The following is a 16,530-nucleotide window of genomic DNA, read 5'->3' as shown; positions in this document are numbered from 1 at the left end:
GGGCTTCCCGGTGCTGCGTTAAAGGCGTGGCCGGCGCGCCCGGTTTCTGCAGGCTCCGCGGGATTCTGCCTGCTCCTGATCGGGTCAGGTTGGTTGAGAGTGACAGCTACCGAGTGGTCGTGAGAGACGCGTACTTTAGAGGGGGGTGGGTGTCATTTTTATTCCCCCCCTCGGGTTTGCACGCAGCAAGCGGCTCCGTGACCCCGAGCGGCCCCCTCCCCTCCCCCCCTCGCGCAGCGGGTCACGCCCGGGACGGTTGGGGTCCGGTGGAGGTCAGCGAGCCCCGCGGCCGTTGAGAACTCCAGCTCCCGACAGGCACCGCGTCCGCGGCCCACGCGCGTGGCGGCGCTGCCCGCTGGGACTCGTAGTGCGGTCCGGGTAGGAGACCGGGGCAGTTTACCCTGCCACCCTCCGCTCCCATCTCGGAAACTCGGGCCTTGCAGGGAGAGGCTCGCCCACGCCGGTCCACCCGTGCCGGGCGCCGGGGCTGGGGCCGCTCGGGGCTGGGCGGGGGTGGGGCGGGGCCCCGGTGGAGGAGTCGGGTGGGGCGGCGGCGGCGGCTGGCGGGGAGAAGCCGAGGGAGAGGCCGCAGCGAGGAGCTCGCCCGCCAGCTCGCGTGCGCACGTGGGGGACGGTTGGCGCCGAGCAAACCCGGAAGCCCCGCGCGCCGCCCACCCGCCGCGCCGACGGCTTAACGCTCCTCCGGGGCGGAGGGGGCGGGGCCTGCGCGCCAGGGAGGGCGGGACCCAGAGGACGCTCCGGGAACGCCCCTTTCCCCTCCCACCCCCGTCCCCCACGCGGCTGCTCCGCCCTCCCCGGGCCTCGGCGCCTGCGCAGCAGCCGCAGCCACGCCCCTCCCTCCCCCTCCCTGCCTCGCTCCTACGATCGCAGTCGCCGCGGCCGCCGCCTCTCCCTCCGCCCTCTCGGGCGCCGTCGCTGGCGTAGGGCCGTGACGTCAGACGCGCGTGGGCGGGGCGAGTACGGCGGGGGGTATAAGTAGAGGGTGCAGGAGGAGGTGCTTCCCCTTCTCCCCGGCGGTTAGTGCTGAGAGTGCGGAGTGTGTGCTCCGGGCTCGGAACACACATTTATTATTAAAAAAAAAATCCAAAAAATCTAAAAAATCCTTCGAAAAAACTAAAAAAAAATAATAATATATATATTTTACAAAAAAAAATTCCGCGTCTCCCTCCCCTCCGCCGGAGACTTTTTATTTTTTTTTTCTTCTCTCCTTCCTCTTTTATAAAATAACCCGGTGAAGCAGCCGAGACCGACCCGCCCGCCAGCCAGAGCCAGCCAGCAGAGCCCGCCCGCCCGCCCGCGGCCCCGCAGCTCTCCAGCAGGAACCCAGAGATCGAGGCCTTCCTGCCGCCCGCCCGGACCCCAGCACCGCCCAGCCTCGCCTCGCCCCGGTTCCACGGCCGTTGAGGACGCGTCGGTTCCGGTTGAATTTTGTCCCTCCGCGCTCGCCCCCGCTCCCCTCCCCCCGGGCTCCGCCGGCCCCCCGCCCCGCACTCGCTCTCCTCCTCCTCCTCCTCTCACGGGAAAGGTCGCGGCCTGCGGCCCCGCGGGCAGCCGTGCCGAGATGAACCCCAGCGCCCCCAGCTACCCCATGGCCTCCCTGTACGTGGGGGACCTGCACCCCGACGTGACGGAGGCGATGCTCTACGAGAAGTTCAGCCCGGCCGGGCCCATCCTCTCCATCCGGGTCTGCAGGGACATGATCACCCGCCGCTCGCTGGGCTACGCGTACGTGAACTTCCAGCAGCCGGCCGACGGTGAGCCGGGCGCCGGGAGGGAGGGAGGGACGGGCGGGCGGGCGGGCGGCCATGCGGCCGGGGCCCCGGCGGGCCTAGCGGGCCGGGCGAGCGCGGCGCGGCGCGCGGCAGCCCCCTCGCGGGCCGCCACTTCCTCCGCCGCCGCGACCATTTTCTCGTCGCCGCTCGCTCGCAAACTTTGCGGGCGGTGACGCGCCGCCGGGGTGGGTCGCGATCGCCTCCACCGCGAGCGGGGCCCGGGGGCGGGCGGTGCGGCGGTGGGAGGGAGGGGGAAGCGGAGGGATCGCGATCCGGTGCCCGGGGGAGCACCACGTGTTGAGCCCCGTAACCTCAGGCCCGAGGCCTGCGCCGTCCCCCGTGGCTGCAGCAGGAAGTAGTCGGGTGCTGCTGCCTGGCGGGGGTCCCCGGGGGGCCCGCCCCTGCGGGCCCGGCCCTGGCCGGCGCACCCGGAAAGGCACCCGCGCCATGTGCGCCTGCCTGGCGGGGGTTTCCCCCTCGAGGAGGCCACCCGGCACCGCGCTTAGCTCGTCCCGACCGAGTAGTCGTGTATGTGCACGTCCTGGCATGATTTTTTCTAGAGTAGCACCTGTGGTCGTGAATATTAAACGCCACGGTGGCTAGTTTTGGTCCTAAATGTTAGAGCAACGTGGACTGAATTACGCTGAATTAGTAGCATCCAAGGGAACGAAGTTTATTTTCTTTTTTAAGTGGTCCAGAGAGGGTATTCATGAATCTTGAGCACAAAGTAACTAGTATCTCACTGAAACAAAAATTTAGGCATCAGATAAAGCTTATGGCCTGATAAGCAGTTTGGTGGAATGTAGATGAGCCTGAGTTCAGAAGTCCGCTTCTCTCTTGATCTTACTTGAATGGGAAGGACTGGAGTCAACTTGAGTTCATTGGGTTAGTGACTAATAATGAGTCCTTCATTTGGTTAAAGCTGATTCTGAGATTTTGAACTAAGCAGCAATGCCGAGTTAACAGTGAGCCAAAGTTGTAAACCTGCACTGCAGATTTCCTGACCTTTGGCCTTTAGGGGGCTCTAAGAGTGTCCTTCACCTCAGGCAGGGTTGTCACAGGATAAGTCCACGTAACTGGGGAGCAAGCTACCAGGTTCTGACTATGTAACTTGAAAGACTAAGCTTGGTGACTTTTTTGTTTGTTTTTCGAGACAGGGTTTCTCTATTGCTTTGGAGGCTGTCCTGGAACTCTCTGTAGACCAGGCTCTCCTCTAACTCAGAGATCCGCCTGCCTTTAATCTGCTGGGATTAAAGGTGTGGGCCACCAACGCCTGGCTAACTTTTTTTAATACAGAAAACCCAGGTTTTAAATGTCTGGGGTTTGAAAAGTTAGCTCACATTGCCATGCTTAGTTAACTTATGTATATGCTTGTGCCTCTGGACCTTTACTAACTACTCAGAAATTTTGCCTCTTCCCATTTATTTTGTGTATGACCAATATACCATCTTTACAGATAGTTGGGATTTTAACCAGATTTCCCCCTTTTACAGTATTGTGTATTGCAGTAATGGACAGGTCCTGTTAGTTTAGGAAGAGGTGACTCACTAAAAAAGCTGTCAGGCTCAAGCAGAGTCAGCAGGACCAGGGACCCGAGGGGGTGTGGCCAGTTGATAGTGAGCTGGCTGTGCTGATCATTCTAGGAACTGGAACTTTCATTTACAAAAAGTGACTGCGGCCTGGGTGTGGTGCTTCCTGCGCTTAATCCCAGCACTTGGGTTCATCTCTTGAATTCATGGACAGTCTGGGAATTTGTCTTGTCAGAACTTTACAGTTACTATTTTGAAATTTGTTTCAGGGATTCAAGTGAACTGTTCACTCTTTAAGGACTGGTCTTTTATCTGAGGTTTTAGTTCTCCGTTTAATACAGGTATAAGCCAGTTGTTGGTGGCCCATACCTTTAATCCCAGCACTCGGGAGGCAGAGGCAGGCAGATCTCTGAGTTTGAGGCCAGCCTGGTCTACAAAGCAAGCTTCAGTATAGCCTCAAATACAGAGGAACCCTGTCTTGAAAAACCAAAAAGAGACAGATGTAGTAGTACACACTTGATTCCATTACAGGAGGCAGATATGAGTGGGTCCTGTAATTGTAGGATAGATTTTTTTTTCATGTGAAGCATAACTATCCAAAAATAAGGTGGCTAATGAAAGGTTAGTGGCATTTACTCTGGAAATGTCTTTCTAGCGGAGCGTGCTTTGGACACCATGAATTTTGATGTTATAAAGGGCAAGCCAGTTCGCATCATGTGGTCTCAGCGTGATCCATCACTTCGCAAAAGTGGAGTAGGCAACATATTCATTAAAAATTTGGACAAATCCATCGACAATAAAGCACTGTATGATACGTTCTCAGCATTTGGAAACATCCTCTCGTGTAAGGTGAGCAAGGGTACCGCAGGCCTTGACGCTGTTGGCTGTGCTTACTTCCGAAATAGCTGGGAAAGGAGAGCAAGTAAAGCAAAGTGAGCGTGTGTCCTTTCTCCCCAGGTGGTTTGTGATGAAAATGGCTCCAAAGGCTATGGGTTTGTCCACTTCGAAACACAGGAAGCTGCGGAAAGAGCTATTGAAAAGATGAATGGGATGCTTCTAAATGACCGGAAAGTGTAAGTGTGGCTCAGTCTGTTTTAACAGTTAGCTCCACATGAGTGTGAAAAGGAAGAGATCTCTAAGATGAAGCTAGCTGGGGCTAGACATCCCAGTACTTGGAGAGGTAGAGGCAGGAGATCTTTGACTGCAGAGCCTGCCTGGTTCAGGACAGCCTGAGCTTAGACTCCTGTCTCAAAAACAACAGAAAACAGGACCAGAGACAGAGCTAGCTGCAGTAGTGTTTGCCTGTCATTTCATCGCTGAGAGATGGAGGCATAAGGATCAGTGAGTTAAGGCCAGCCCAGCTAGGCTACAAGAGAAGGTCTCAAACCCACCAAAACATATGGTAAGCAACAGTGCCAAGCCATGTGGCTCGGTTTCGACATTCACTCCTGTCTCAACATTCAAACCTACATTGAACCAGGTGTGTAGGGACAGGTGAGTGCATTGTTGAAGAATTGGGAATCCGTGCAACCTTTGGCTCCTTTCAGGTTTGGGGAAACTGACCAAAGTAATTTAATTGTAGGTACTACGTAAGGCATGAGTGAGCTGTCTGACTGCCCCCAGCAGTCTGAAGGCAGCTCTGGTGTTAAAGGAGGTTTTGTCGTTGGTCTTTCCTGAAATAAAACTTTAACAAATGGCAACAGCAACTAATCTGAGAGGCTGCTTGTTGTCAGACGCGCGTGTAAAGCATTGGGTTGTGCAGAAGGCCGTGTAAGTGGCTTAGGCCTTGGAGTGGGAGTTGATGTATGAGTACAGTGGCCTGCAGCTTGACTTGACAGACTCTTCATGCTGTTGTGGGGCTCGATCAGCTTGCTGTTGGGGTAGCATATTACACATAATCCCTGCTCCTGAGCAGCCAAAGACCAACCTGAAGTTACATAGAAAAATCCTTAGCAGAAACCCCAGGACAGGGTTTCACTGTGTAGACCAGGCTGGCTTCAAACTCAGTTGGCTGCTTCTGCCATCCAAATGCTGGAACACCCACATTTTTAAAGTGAAGGATCACAGATGAGGAGTCTCTGCAATCAGCCACTTAAAGCATCAGCATGACTTGGGTGTTAGGTCTTCAGACAGGTGCTCAGTCAGGGAAGCCTACAGACCTACAAGACACTTGTGGCCACAAGAGGTTACTCTGGGCTTGTGTCAGATAGACAGCTTGATAGCAGTGCTTAAGTAAAAGTTGAAAGAATGTCAGCATTGGCAAGATCCAGGTACAGACTGATAGTTGCTGGTTTAAGTGCATAATGAGGCATCGTTCTGGGAAAAAGTTCAGTTTGATCATATAATTTGTTCGTTCCTAATAAGACATGGCTAACGTTCTACTTGGGAGAACACAAAGTTGTATCTACAGTGAAACACTCTCCCATGGAGAAAGCCCGCCAATGCTTTTGAGGATGTTGAACAGAAGAAGCTGTGAAGTCATCTTGATTTGTTCAGGGTTATAGAAGCTGGTACAGTGTGTATTGTTGTATGTCTTATAGTTGATATTAGAGAATTGAGTTTTTAGTTGTTTTTCATTAGTAATGCAGTTAGGCCAGGCTGTTCTATTAGTAAACAGCAATAAAAGCATCTGTGGGTCTCTGGCACAGAGCATTCCTTGTGTTAACGTGGGTTAGCTGGATAGAAGTGCGTTGCAAAAACCTATTTGTGTTTCAGTTGCAGTTAGAGAGATGGTTGTATTTAAAATTACCCGTTTTCAGTGAAGACATTTTTATTTTATGGTACACTTCGTAAACTGGGCATTTTTACTGACATTTCCTCAGGTTTGTTGGACGATTTAAGTCTCGCAAGGAACGCGAAGCAGAACTAGGAGCCAGGGCAAAGGAGTTCACCAACGTTTACATCAAGAACTTTGGAGAAGACATGGATGACGAGCGCCTTAAAGATCTCTTCGGCAAGTTTGGTAATGTGTCCAAGTTAAATCTTTACACTCAAAATAATTGTCTGAAGTTATTAAGTAAATACTTAACTGGACGGTATTTTAAATATTTGATTTGAATAGTCAGCTGCACAGCAGTAACATACAAGTGGAATGTTGTGGGGCAAGTTTACTAAAAGCATTGGGTAAAGCGGGCAACTGAGTAGATTCTGTGTAAAGGTTTTGCTGGGTTAAGAACTTTTTAATACAGTCTCGTAGATGGATAAGACTGTCCTGAGTCATGTGTAATCTGCATGTAGGATGGAAAAGCTGACCCCATTAAGTGATGTGGTAAGTGTCAGGAACATGCTAAAGTGGTTTCAAAGATCCAGAGTCTTCTGTCATGACTCCTTGGAGGACTCTTTCCAAAGACATGAGTGCATACCTTTAATCCCAACATACGGAGAGGAGCAGAGGATTTAGGAGTTGGTTGTACTGTTGGCTGGGTTACAGGAAACCCTGTCTCAAAGTCTCACTTTCAGAATTGGAGTAAAAACGATGAGGAAATGAGAATTTGTAGGGGGGTTGCTGCTGTCTGAAACTTAAGACAGGTTTACGTTTAGGGTTTGTGGGGGTTTTTGTTCACTTCTTCAAATGGTATTTAGTGCATTTAATACCATTGTAAGGCCAGCCTGAGCTTGCTGTGTTGACACTTATTAAAGGCAGAGGCAGGTGGATCTCTGAGTTCGAGGCCAGCCTGGTCTACAGAGCGAGTTCCAGGATAGGCTACAAAGCTACGCAGAGAAACCCTGTCTCAAAATTTTAAAAAAATGTATTCATGTATTTTATGTGTGTGAGTGCACTGTTTTTATGCACACCAGAAGGAATCTATTCCTGCTAGAGATGGTTGTGAGCTACCATGTGGTTGCTGGGACATACTCATGGTATCTACAAGAGCGGCCAGTGCTCTTAACCATTGAGCCATCTCTCCAGCCCTGACTTTAAAAAGCACAGGGTCTCACTGCAGAGCTCCACCTGCCTGTGAGAGCTGGGACCAAGGCAGCATGCACCACCACCTGGCTGGACCCTCTTGAGCAAAGAGACGAGATACATAAAAGTTTTACACCTTATTCAAGCTTCTTCATTCTAGAAACTTCTTGTGTTACATCTAACTTACCTTACTTGCGTTTGAATGTTGAGGGTCACTATGTAGACCAGGTTGGCCTTGAACTTGTAGACATCTATCTTCTGCCTCCTACATGCCAAGTTTGGGCTGGTTGTTTTTAATTATACTCCCTCTCCCACATGCTGAGCTGACCATTGTCTTAGTTACTTTGCTCCTGCTGTGCTAAGACATTTTGACCAAGGCAAGTTTATTGGGCTTACAGTACATGGGTGAGTCCATGATCATCATGTAAACCACCATTCTTTGTACTTGTAGAAGTTTTCACTCCTGAGGTGTCACCTGCTGTGGACTCTGCCACACAGGTGGAAGGAAGCTTGTCTTGAAAAAAACCTTCTGGGTGGTTAAGCTATTTTCTGCCTGAGCATCTAGTGTTCCCCCTGTTCAACAACAGATGACCAAAGAAGGCCATTTCAAGTTCTGAGCGAGAAAAAAATCAATCAAGTTAGCTATTTAAAGGCCTACTTACTCTACTGAACTAGGAATGAAAGTTTTGGGTTTGTAGGACATCCCAATGTAAGAATTTTCAGGAGTGTATAAAACATATTGAAAAGGGTCTATGAAAAAACAAATATCTGAGAGCTTGAGGCTGGGGTGCTCTGCAGTTTTGTTTTATGTGTGTATTAGTTGACAGTTTTGTTATTCTAATTTTTTAGGGCCTGCCTTAAGTGTGAAAGTGATGACCGATGAAAGTGGAAAATCCAAAGGGTTTGGATTTGTAAGCTTTGAGAGGCATGAGGATGCACAGAAAGTAAGTTTAAATAGTTCTTTCTGTCAACACTGTTAAAGGAAGCTTTACATACTGTAATCAACTGTTTGCATTTTGTTAGAGAGTTGGGAGTGTATACTTACTGCTCAAAGCATGGCTTTTGGGGATGGGGGTCTATCTTTAATCTCACTTTGGATACATTTTCCTTGTTAATGAGATGTGCCTTTGCAAGCAACTGAGTTTTGTTGTTTTTTCTTTCTAAGGCTGTGGATGAGATGAATGGAAAGGAGCTCAATGGAAAACAGATTTATGTTGGTCGAGCTCAGAAAAAAGTGGAACGGCAGACAGAACTTAAGCGCAAATTTGAGCAGATGAAGCAAGATAGGATCACCAGATACCAGGTTTGGCTTTACTTGAACAAGCAAACTAAGACAGGTGTGGTGGGTTCCCTACATCTCTTCAGTTTGTTTCTCTTTTCAGGGTGTGAACCTTTATGTGAAGAATCTTGATGATGGCATCGATGATGAACGTCTCCGCAAAGAGTTCTCTCCGTTTGGTACAATCACCAGTGCAAAGGTGGGAGCGTGGGATGGATGGGTGTGTGTGTGAGAGAGAGAGAGAGAGAGGATGGCGGGTCCTGTGGGTTTCAGTTTAAATTAGTAGGTGCTATTAGGTAGCTTTGTTGCAAACTGTTGACAGCAATTTACTGAGGCCTTACTTACCGTCTGTTGACATAATTTATTCTGGGTCATCATCTCCTCCCCCCCCCCCCCCCCAGTAGCAAAGGTTCTATTTTCCTTTCACTTGAAATCCCCTTTCACTGTAATTTCTGACAATTTTGGTTTGGGAATTGCTGCTGTGTGTTTTGCCTGGTGTTGATGGTTGCTGGTCGGTCTTTATTCCAATTTTTCAGACATTCCCATTGACTAAAGTTTGTCAGAAACTATTTAGAGGCTAGTTCCAGGAGAGCCTCCAAAACAATACAGAGAAACCCTGTCTCAAAAAAAAATTTGCCCAGCAGCTCAAGAATGAATACGATGGCAAAGGTCTTGTTTTCTGGTCACAAATGAGCTGGTTGCGGTTCTTTCCTGCATTGGCTTGGTGGGGATGTTTTGAGTGGAGACAGTTGTTCTAGTCAGCTTCTGGTCAATGGAGTGAGACGTATCCTTGTCTTTCCTGCGCAGTTTTTTTACTGGTGTGTCTGTTCATCTGTTTTCTGTTTTGAGTATTTTTGATTTAAGTAACATTTGGGCTTGAGCGTTTTATTCCTCGGTGTTACACAGATAATAGGTTGTACTGCTGGCCTTCAGTGATGCCGGTGTGGGGAGCTCACTCGTGTGGTGGGGATGGCTCTGGCACTGACAGGGTCACTTGGCCTGTGAGGCCAGTTCTGTCGTTCTGCCGTGGCGCTCACACTTGTCCGTTTTCCCCGTAGGTCATGATGGAGGGTGGCCGCAGCAAAGGGTTTGGTTTTGTGTGTTTCTCGTCTCCTGAAGAAGCCACTAAAGCAGTTACAGAAATGAATGGCAGAATTGTGGCCACAAAGCCACTATATGTAGCTTTGGCTCAGCGCAAAGAAGAGCGCCAGGCTCACCTCACTAACCAGTATATGCAGAGAATGGCGAGTGTGCGAGCTGTGCCCAACCCTGTGATCAACCCCTACCAGCCAGCACCTCCTTCAGGTTACTTCATGGCAGCTATCCCACAGGTGAGGACACGCTGGGCTGTCCTGTAGATGGGACTGAGTGGGATGGCGAGGTCACTGGGGGCACATTGGTAGATGTTCTGTGGAGGCTTCCCCACTAACGCTGACTACTCCTGTGTTTCCAGACTCAGAACCGTGCTGCATACTATCCTCCTAGCCAAATTGCTCAACTAAGACCAAGTCCTCGCTGGACTGCTCAGGGTGCCAGACCTCATCGTAAGCCTCTTAGTTATGACTGGGATTATTGGAGCCTGGGGTGTAGCTCAAGAGATTTAACACATGACCTCCTGTCTGCTAGGCTGTGGGTTCATTGTACCATGTAGGAGGTAAATTTGTCCTGTTTAGAGTGGTAATTGCTCTTGGTAATTTATGGTCGGGGATCCTTAGTTGATAGGTTTGCTTTCCCTGGATGAGAGTGTGATTGGGGATTTGCCTGTGTGGCTGTAACTTCAGAGCTCAATCTTCTACAATCCAGGAGCCTGAGGGTTGTGACATCTTGGTCCTTGCCCATGGCACAGCAGCCAGGACTACAGGAGCTCGTGTGTTTCTCTTTAGTCTTTCATATCTGAAATACTAAGTTACATGTACAATTAAGAGTCAGCTTTTCATGTAAACGTCAACCCTGGAAAAGCACTGGCTTTCACTTGGTGAGGTTCATGTGTTTTCTTTAAACGCAGCATTCCAGAATATGCCCGGTGCTATCCGCCCAGCTGCTCCTCGACCACCATTTAGTACTATGAGACCAGCTTCCTCACAGGTCCCACGAGTCATGTCCACACAGCGTGTTGGTGAGTGAGTTTTAACCCTTTCTATAAAAAAAAAAAGATCTCCAGCTTGAACTAGCACGATGCTAAGATGTTTTCCCTTTAGCTAACACATCAACACAGACCATGGGTCCGCGTCCTGCAGCTGCTGCTGCTGCAGCCACCCCTGCTGTCCGCACCGTGCCCCAGTATAAGTACGCTGCAGGAGTCCGCAACCCCCAGCAGCACCTGAACGCACAGCCGCAGGTCACCATGCAGCAGCCGGCTGTTCATGTGCAAGGTCAAGAGCCTTTAACTGCTTCCATGTTGGCATCTGCCCCTCCTCAAGAGCAAAAGCAAATGTTGGGTGAGTGACGGAAACCCCGGTGTGGCACAGAGGGCAGTAGTGGTATGAAGGGATTGAGACCGGAGCTGAGTGACAGAGACAGGTGGTGGCCTCTGCTCCCTTTGGTCTCCACACCGGCTTTGGAACAAACCCAGGAAACTGGTCCTGACATTTGAGAAGTAGATTTCTCCAGAAGTGATGAGGTTGTGACAGGCTGATAATGGCCATCACTGCTTTTTGATAGGATTTTTTGTTTGTAGGTGAACGGCTGTTTCCTCTTATTCAAGCCATGCACCCCACTCTGGCTGGTAAAATCACTGGCATGCTGTTGGAGATCGATAATTCAGAACTACTTCATATGCTTGAGTCTCCCGAGTCTCTCCGCTCAAAGGTACTCCGCCTTATAAATATCTCTGGTTTTGAATGATTTGCTCAAGGCTCATACTGCTCCGCACTGCGGCCGGATTGGGGACCGCTACGCAGAGCTCATTCCACTCTGGTCTGCGTTTGTTTTGGTGGGGATTTCTGAGTTACTGATATTTTTTTTGACACTTGATGCTTGCCCTTTTCTAGGTTGATGAAGCTGTAGCTGTACTACAAGCCCACCAAGCAAAAGAGGCTGCCCAGAAGGCAGTGAACAGTGCCACTGGTGTCCCATCTGTTTAAGTGAGTTCTGTCTTGTTCTCAGTGTGTCCCATCCATAGCAGACACTTCGCCAGTAAATGCTTCAGAGGGGAAGAGAGGCGACACCCAACAGGGCCTTGTCTGATGCTGACCAGTGTATTGTCAGCGCTTGTTTTGTGATTTGTATGAAACGGCCTATAACAAACTTTGGCTCTCATTGATGCTTTTTTTAATCGGATGGTGGCTTCCGTGGTTTCTGGGCCTCTGTCCCACCACCAGGAAACAGAGTTGGTGCTTGGGAGTCTGGTGGGGACTAAATTTTGGCGCAGAACCTTTTGTTAATTGCTTAGATTCCCCAGGTTTGTGGGCCCTGCTGTGTATGATGGTTGAAGGAGTGGGTGTGGCTTTGTGCCAATAAAGAGAGAAACGGGCAGATTCAAAGACTTTAATTATGTTACTATTGCTCTTTTTTAACATTACAGATTGATCAGGGACCACGAAAAGAAACTCGTGCTTCACCGAAGAAAAAATATCTAAACATCGAAAAATTTAAATATTATGAAAAAACATTGCAAAATATAAAATAAATAAAAAAAGGAAAGGAAACTTTGAACCTTATGTACCGAGCAAATGCCAGGTCTAGCAAACAATGCTAGTCCTAGATTACTTGATTTTAAAACAACAAAAAATACAAAAAAATAGTAAAATATAAAAACAAATTAATGTTTTATAGACCCTGGGAAAAGAATTTTCAGCAAAGTACAAAAATTTAAAGCATTCCTTTCTTTAATTTTGTAATTCTTTACTGTGGAACAGCTTGGGACGTCAGCTCTGTTTCAAGTAGCGGAGCTGATGACTGAGCAAGGAAACGTAATTTGGATTATAAAATTCTTGCTTTAATAAAAATTCCTTAAACAGTGGATGCTTATGCTGTTGTTTACTTTGGTTCTCTTGGCAGTTGGCCTGTGTAGCAGGTGCTGACCTAATGGGGGAGAAGGGTGTGTGTATGAGTGAGTGAGTGTGTTGGTTTATATAAGTATCACTACTATGGTTTCTCCCTTATTGGGGACAGCAGTAGCTACTCAGTGTATTGGGCACTATGCTACACCTGCCCCCTTATCTCTAGTTATGGACTGTGGCCTCATTTTAGAGTATTGTGGTGAACCTGTCACCCATACCACTTGAAAAACAAGGTACAAGGTTGTGTCTTAAGGGGCTTGGATTACAATGTTGATATAAAGCTGGTATTTTTGTTTTCTGTTTTACTCTTTTTTTACAATTCACCAGTTCCCCCCATCTGCTCCTTGGAGAGGGTAGGAAGTCTGAAGTCATCTCGTTGAGGCAGGACCAAGGCATCTCCTCCCCACACCCATGAGCAGCATTTGTACATTTGAAAAACTGCTTTGTTTTGAACTTCATCTCATACTACCAGTGGGTCCTTTTTATTTTTTGAGACAGGTTCTCACTGTAGTCCTGGCGTGCTTAGAATTCAGAGATAGCTATGCCTCTACTTCAAAAGTGATAGGATTTTGCCTTTGCTACTACATACATCCAGAATTTGACCTTTTTTTGTTTTTTTGAGGCAGGGTTTATTGTTTTGGAACTGACTCTGTAGACCAGGCTGGACTTGAATTCCCAGAGCCTCCCAAGTGCTTTAAAAAAAAAAAAAAACCGAGGCAGGCCCTCCTGTAGCTGGCCTGTTACCTTCTGGATCAAGCTGGCTTCAAATTTGGCAGCTGAGTGCTGGCATTACAGGCATGCACCCCTGTGCATAGCCACTTAGCTTGACAAGCTGAAAATCTCATTTCATGACCATGCTTAGAGCACAGGAGAGTGACACCTTTGTGCCCAGAATATACTTCACATTGATTTTGAAATTCAAATTTTCACCCTAATCTGCCTGAAAATCATACTGTGGGCATCCTGACTTGGTTTTGTCTGGCTTAGAATACGTTTGATTAAACGTTAAGTTTAAAAGGGCAGTGTTTTTCTGGGTGTGTCCCCGCATTGACAGGGGTTTTTTTTTTTTTTTTTTCTGTAGTCCTGGCTGACCTCGAACTCAGGTCCACTGAATACCTCCCAAGTGCTGGAGTCCCATATGGTTCTGTTTGACCTGGGATTAGTTATAGAATGTCACCTGATTTGGGTTTTGGAGGTATATAAGGACAGCAGAGAAATATCTGTCTCACAATTTTAGTGCAGAAAGTGTCAGGTTTTGAAGTAGGTTCTAGTTTGAGAGTTTGTATGAAGTTAAAGTTTTAGGAAGATGTTATATTTTGGGTAGTCAGTTTCTCATGGAGTTTTTTTTTTTAATAAAAGACTGAACAGCAGCAATATTCTAAAAGATCTTTACACAAGTTGCAGGTCTGTCTATTTTGAGACAGGGTTTCTCTGTGGACCTGGCTGCCCTCTAACTCAGGTCTACCAAGCCTTTTCCTCCTGAGTGCTGGTCTTAAAGATGTGCCCTACTACTGCCTGGCTTAGACTTGCCTATTTAATTGAAAACTGAAATTCTGGCTGCATATGGTAGCTTGTGGCGTGTGCAGAAGATGGGTTTCGTTTACCTAGCTATACTCCCAGATGAGGTTGTGGTCATGCTTCAACACGCTTAGACTAAAAACATGTTCCTTACAGGGTTTCTTTAGAACCTTATAGTGTGGATGAGGTTTTTTGTTTTAATTTTATGTGCATGAAGTGTTGCTGATGTGTTGACTATGTGCTCGGTGCTCATGGAGCCTGGAAGAGAGCCTCAGATCCCTTAGAACAGAACCCTCTGCAAGAGAGCACTAAGTGCTCTTAACCACTAAGTCACTTCTCTGCCCTGAGATGAACCTCTTTACCATCAATAGGGGGGATGTGATGTGCCCTTCAGGGAAATGGGTGAGTGAGCAGTTTCTGGATAGGAATTGGCTATGAGTTGTGTACATGTTAAAGAAGAGATCCTTGAAGACTTGTGCCAGTTGTCAGTTTCGCCTGTTTTAGGTTGATAGTGACTTGGAGATAACTAGTTACTGACTAGCTATATCGGGTAAGCTAGTGTTTTATCTAAATTGGCTTTTTGTTTATAATGTAAACTTGGTAATGGAATTTGAGCAGCACAGCAGAAAAGACAGCTGACACAGTGCTGTGCTGAAGCATATTGTATGACTAGAAACCGGCTAGACTTCCCATCTCCCCATGTGTCCTCCGGCGTGCACAGATCAGATGCATGGGCTTCATTTGCTCTGCCCCATGCACCCCGATTTCTACCCCTTTCCCTCTAGCTCAGATGGACTCTGTGTGGGACACAGTGAGGGTACTTGGGGATTTCTTATTCTCCATGCAAAATAAGGCGCCTGACTCCAGCTGGGATTTGAACGGGTTTAATGGGTATGTTGCTCCAAGTCTGACAGAAGTTAAATGACCAGTTTGGTTCAGACTGCAGTAGAGCTGACCAGTGCACTGGAGCAGTCACACCTCAGGACAGCACAGAGCGTCACTGGATCGATTCCTTTCTCTGCTTCATGTTTACCCCACCTGCTCAAATAGAGCCTGTCTTCATGTGAGCAGCCTCCCGTCTCCCTGCCGCTTGGGTACCTTTCAGATGGGGTTTAAGTGCCATGTGGTCACTGGCAAAGCTAGTCTGGCAAGTGTGGGCAGAAAAACATGCAAGTCACTCAGTTGATGAATACCAGGAAAACTTGAAGTAGCATGGAGTATTAACTCAAACTAACATTCCTTCTGCAGTCCAGGGCATATGTATGTATTTTCAAAAAGATTACACAAAAAGATGACCATTGATATAGCATACTAAGTCGATGGGAGATATAAAATGCACTAGACTGTATGCTAAATCTACATCGTTTTGAGTTTTGAGCTAATTTTAGTAGGTGTAATTTTGTATAGGTAAATGATTTACAAATAACGGTTCTTTACAGTAACTTATGCACTATAGTTAGAACCAGCAACATGCACTAGAGGTGACAGCAGCTACGGCAAGCAGAGATTGTAGTCTCTACCTTGATGGGATGCAGACAGGCAGTTTGTAACTATAGGAGAAAGTCTGGTTGGAGGAACAATACTGAAGAGCATTACCTAGAATGGAACTCTAGGCCAGGCACAGTAGGTTCACGGCAGAACTGCACCCAACCTTACTGGGTACCTTGTCACAACCCAGCTCTCCGCACCCTGGCTGTCCTCGAACTCACTGTCACCAAGTGCTGAGAGGCAGAGCCTAGTCTAAATTTAGTTCTCCAAACCACCCTTTGGGACTGGTTCATGACACTACTGTGTGTAGAGGCTTTAAGACAAAACTTGCCCAAAGTGATCGGTGATGCGCCTGGGCTCTCACTGGAGAGGCACACAAATGGCCACTTGAAATCCCAGGAACCTGGGCAGGAAGACAAACAGCACATTTGAAAGTTTGTCAAAATACGTAGTGGCTAAAGCTTGCTTGCTTTCCAGTGAATATTCTGAGGCAGTTCAGAGAAATGAACAGGTCTTAGGAGAATGGGTCCTCCATCTAGGCATGACAAAAATCAATGTCAAAATGTTTGCTCTTGAGTCTGGACCATCTGGAAATGCCACGCATTCTTTTGACCCATTTATTTTAAACCTGTGTAATCAGCATGCTGGCCCGGTGAGTTTCTGAACAGGCTTCTAGAAACACATGAGATAAAATGGCAATTGTTGCCCAAGAAGAAATTGGCAACAAGTGGGGACTGAAACCAACACTTGATTGATGGGTCAGTGTTTTGGTGTGGACCCACGGCCCCATATAGAAGCTATACTGTAGTGGTCTGGTGAGGTCAGTGTTTTTTGGTGTGGACCCACGGCCCCTTATAGAAGCTATACTGTAGTGGTCTGGTGAGGTCAGTGTTTTTTGGTGTGGACCCACGGCCCCTTATAGAAGCTATACTGTAGTGGTCTGGTGAGGTCAGTGTTTTTTGGTGTGGACCCACGGCCCCATATAGAAGCTATACTGTAGTGGTCTGGTGAGGTC

The 16,530-nt window shown here is 48.1% G+C and overlaps 1 protein-coding gene across 1 annotated transcript; it reads left to right on the top strand.

Moving 5' to 3' along the window:
• Window positions 1–1,029: 1,029 nt before the first annotated feature.
• Pabpc1 (poly(A) binding protein cytoplasmic 1) lies at window positions 1,030–12,469 on the top strand. The gene is made up of 14 exons (XM_013115307.3): window positions 1,030–1,775; window positions 3,978–4,171; window positions 4,280–4,395; window positions 6,145–6,284; window positions 8,079–8,173; window positions 8,395–8,532; window positions 8,612–8,707; window positions 9,567–9,839; window positions 9,962–10,052; window positions 10,514–10,624; window positions 10,707–10,946; window positions 11,186–11,316; window positions 11,499–11,591; window positions 12,032–12,469. The coding sequence occupies exons 1-13, from the start codon at window positions 1,583–1,585 to the stop codon at window positions 11,589–11,591; spliced, it is 1,911 nt and encodes a 636-aa protein (XP_012970761.3). The 5' UTR covers window positions 1,030–1,582; the 3' UTR covers window positions 12,032–12,469.
• The last annotated feature ends 4,061 nt before the right edge of the window (window positions 12,470–16,530 follow it).

Source organism: Mesocricetus auratus, unplaced genomic scaffold (genome assembly GCF_017639785.1).
Source record: "Mesocricetus auratus isolate SY011 unplaced genomic scaffold, BCM_Maur_2.0 Super-Scaffold_100023, whole genome shotgun sequence".
Classification (NCBI taxonomy): domain Eukaryota; kingdom Metazoa; phylum Chordata; class Mammalia; order Rodentia; family Cricetidae; genus Mesocricetus; species Mesocricetus auratus.
This window is presented reverse-complemented; position numbering and strand designations above follow the sequence as displayed.

Bases quoted from the DNA above. Each gene is read 5' to 3' on its own strand.
- Pabpc1 (XM_013115307.3), top strand. From the start codon at position 1,583: ATGAACCCCAGCGCCCCCAGCTACCCCATGGCCTCCCTGTACGTGGGG. The intron at 4,396-6,144 runs GTAAGTGTGGCT...ACATTTCCTCAG, and splicing joins CTTCTAAATGACCGGAAAGT to GTTTGTTGGACGATTTAAGT. The intron at 8,708-9,566 runs GTGGGAGCGTGG...TTTTCCCCGTAG, and splicing joins GTACAATCACCAGTGCAAAG to GTCATGATGGAGGGTGGCCG.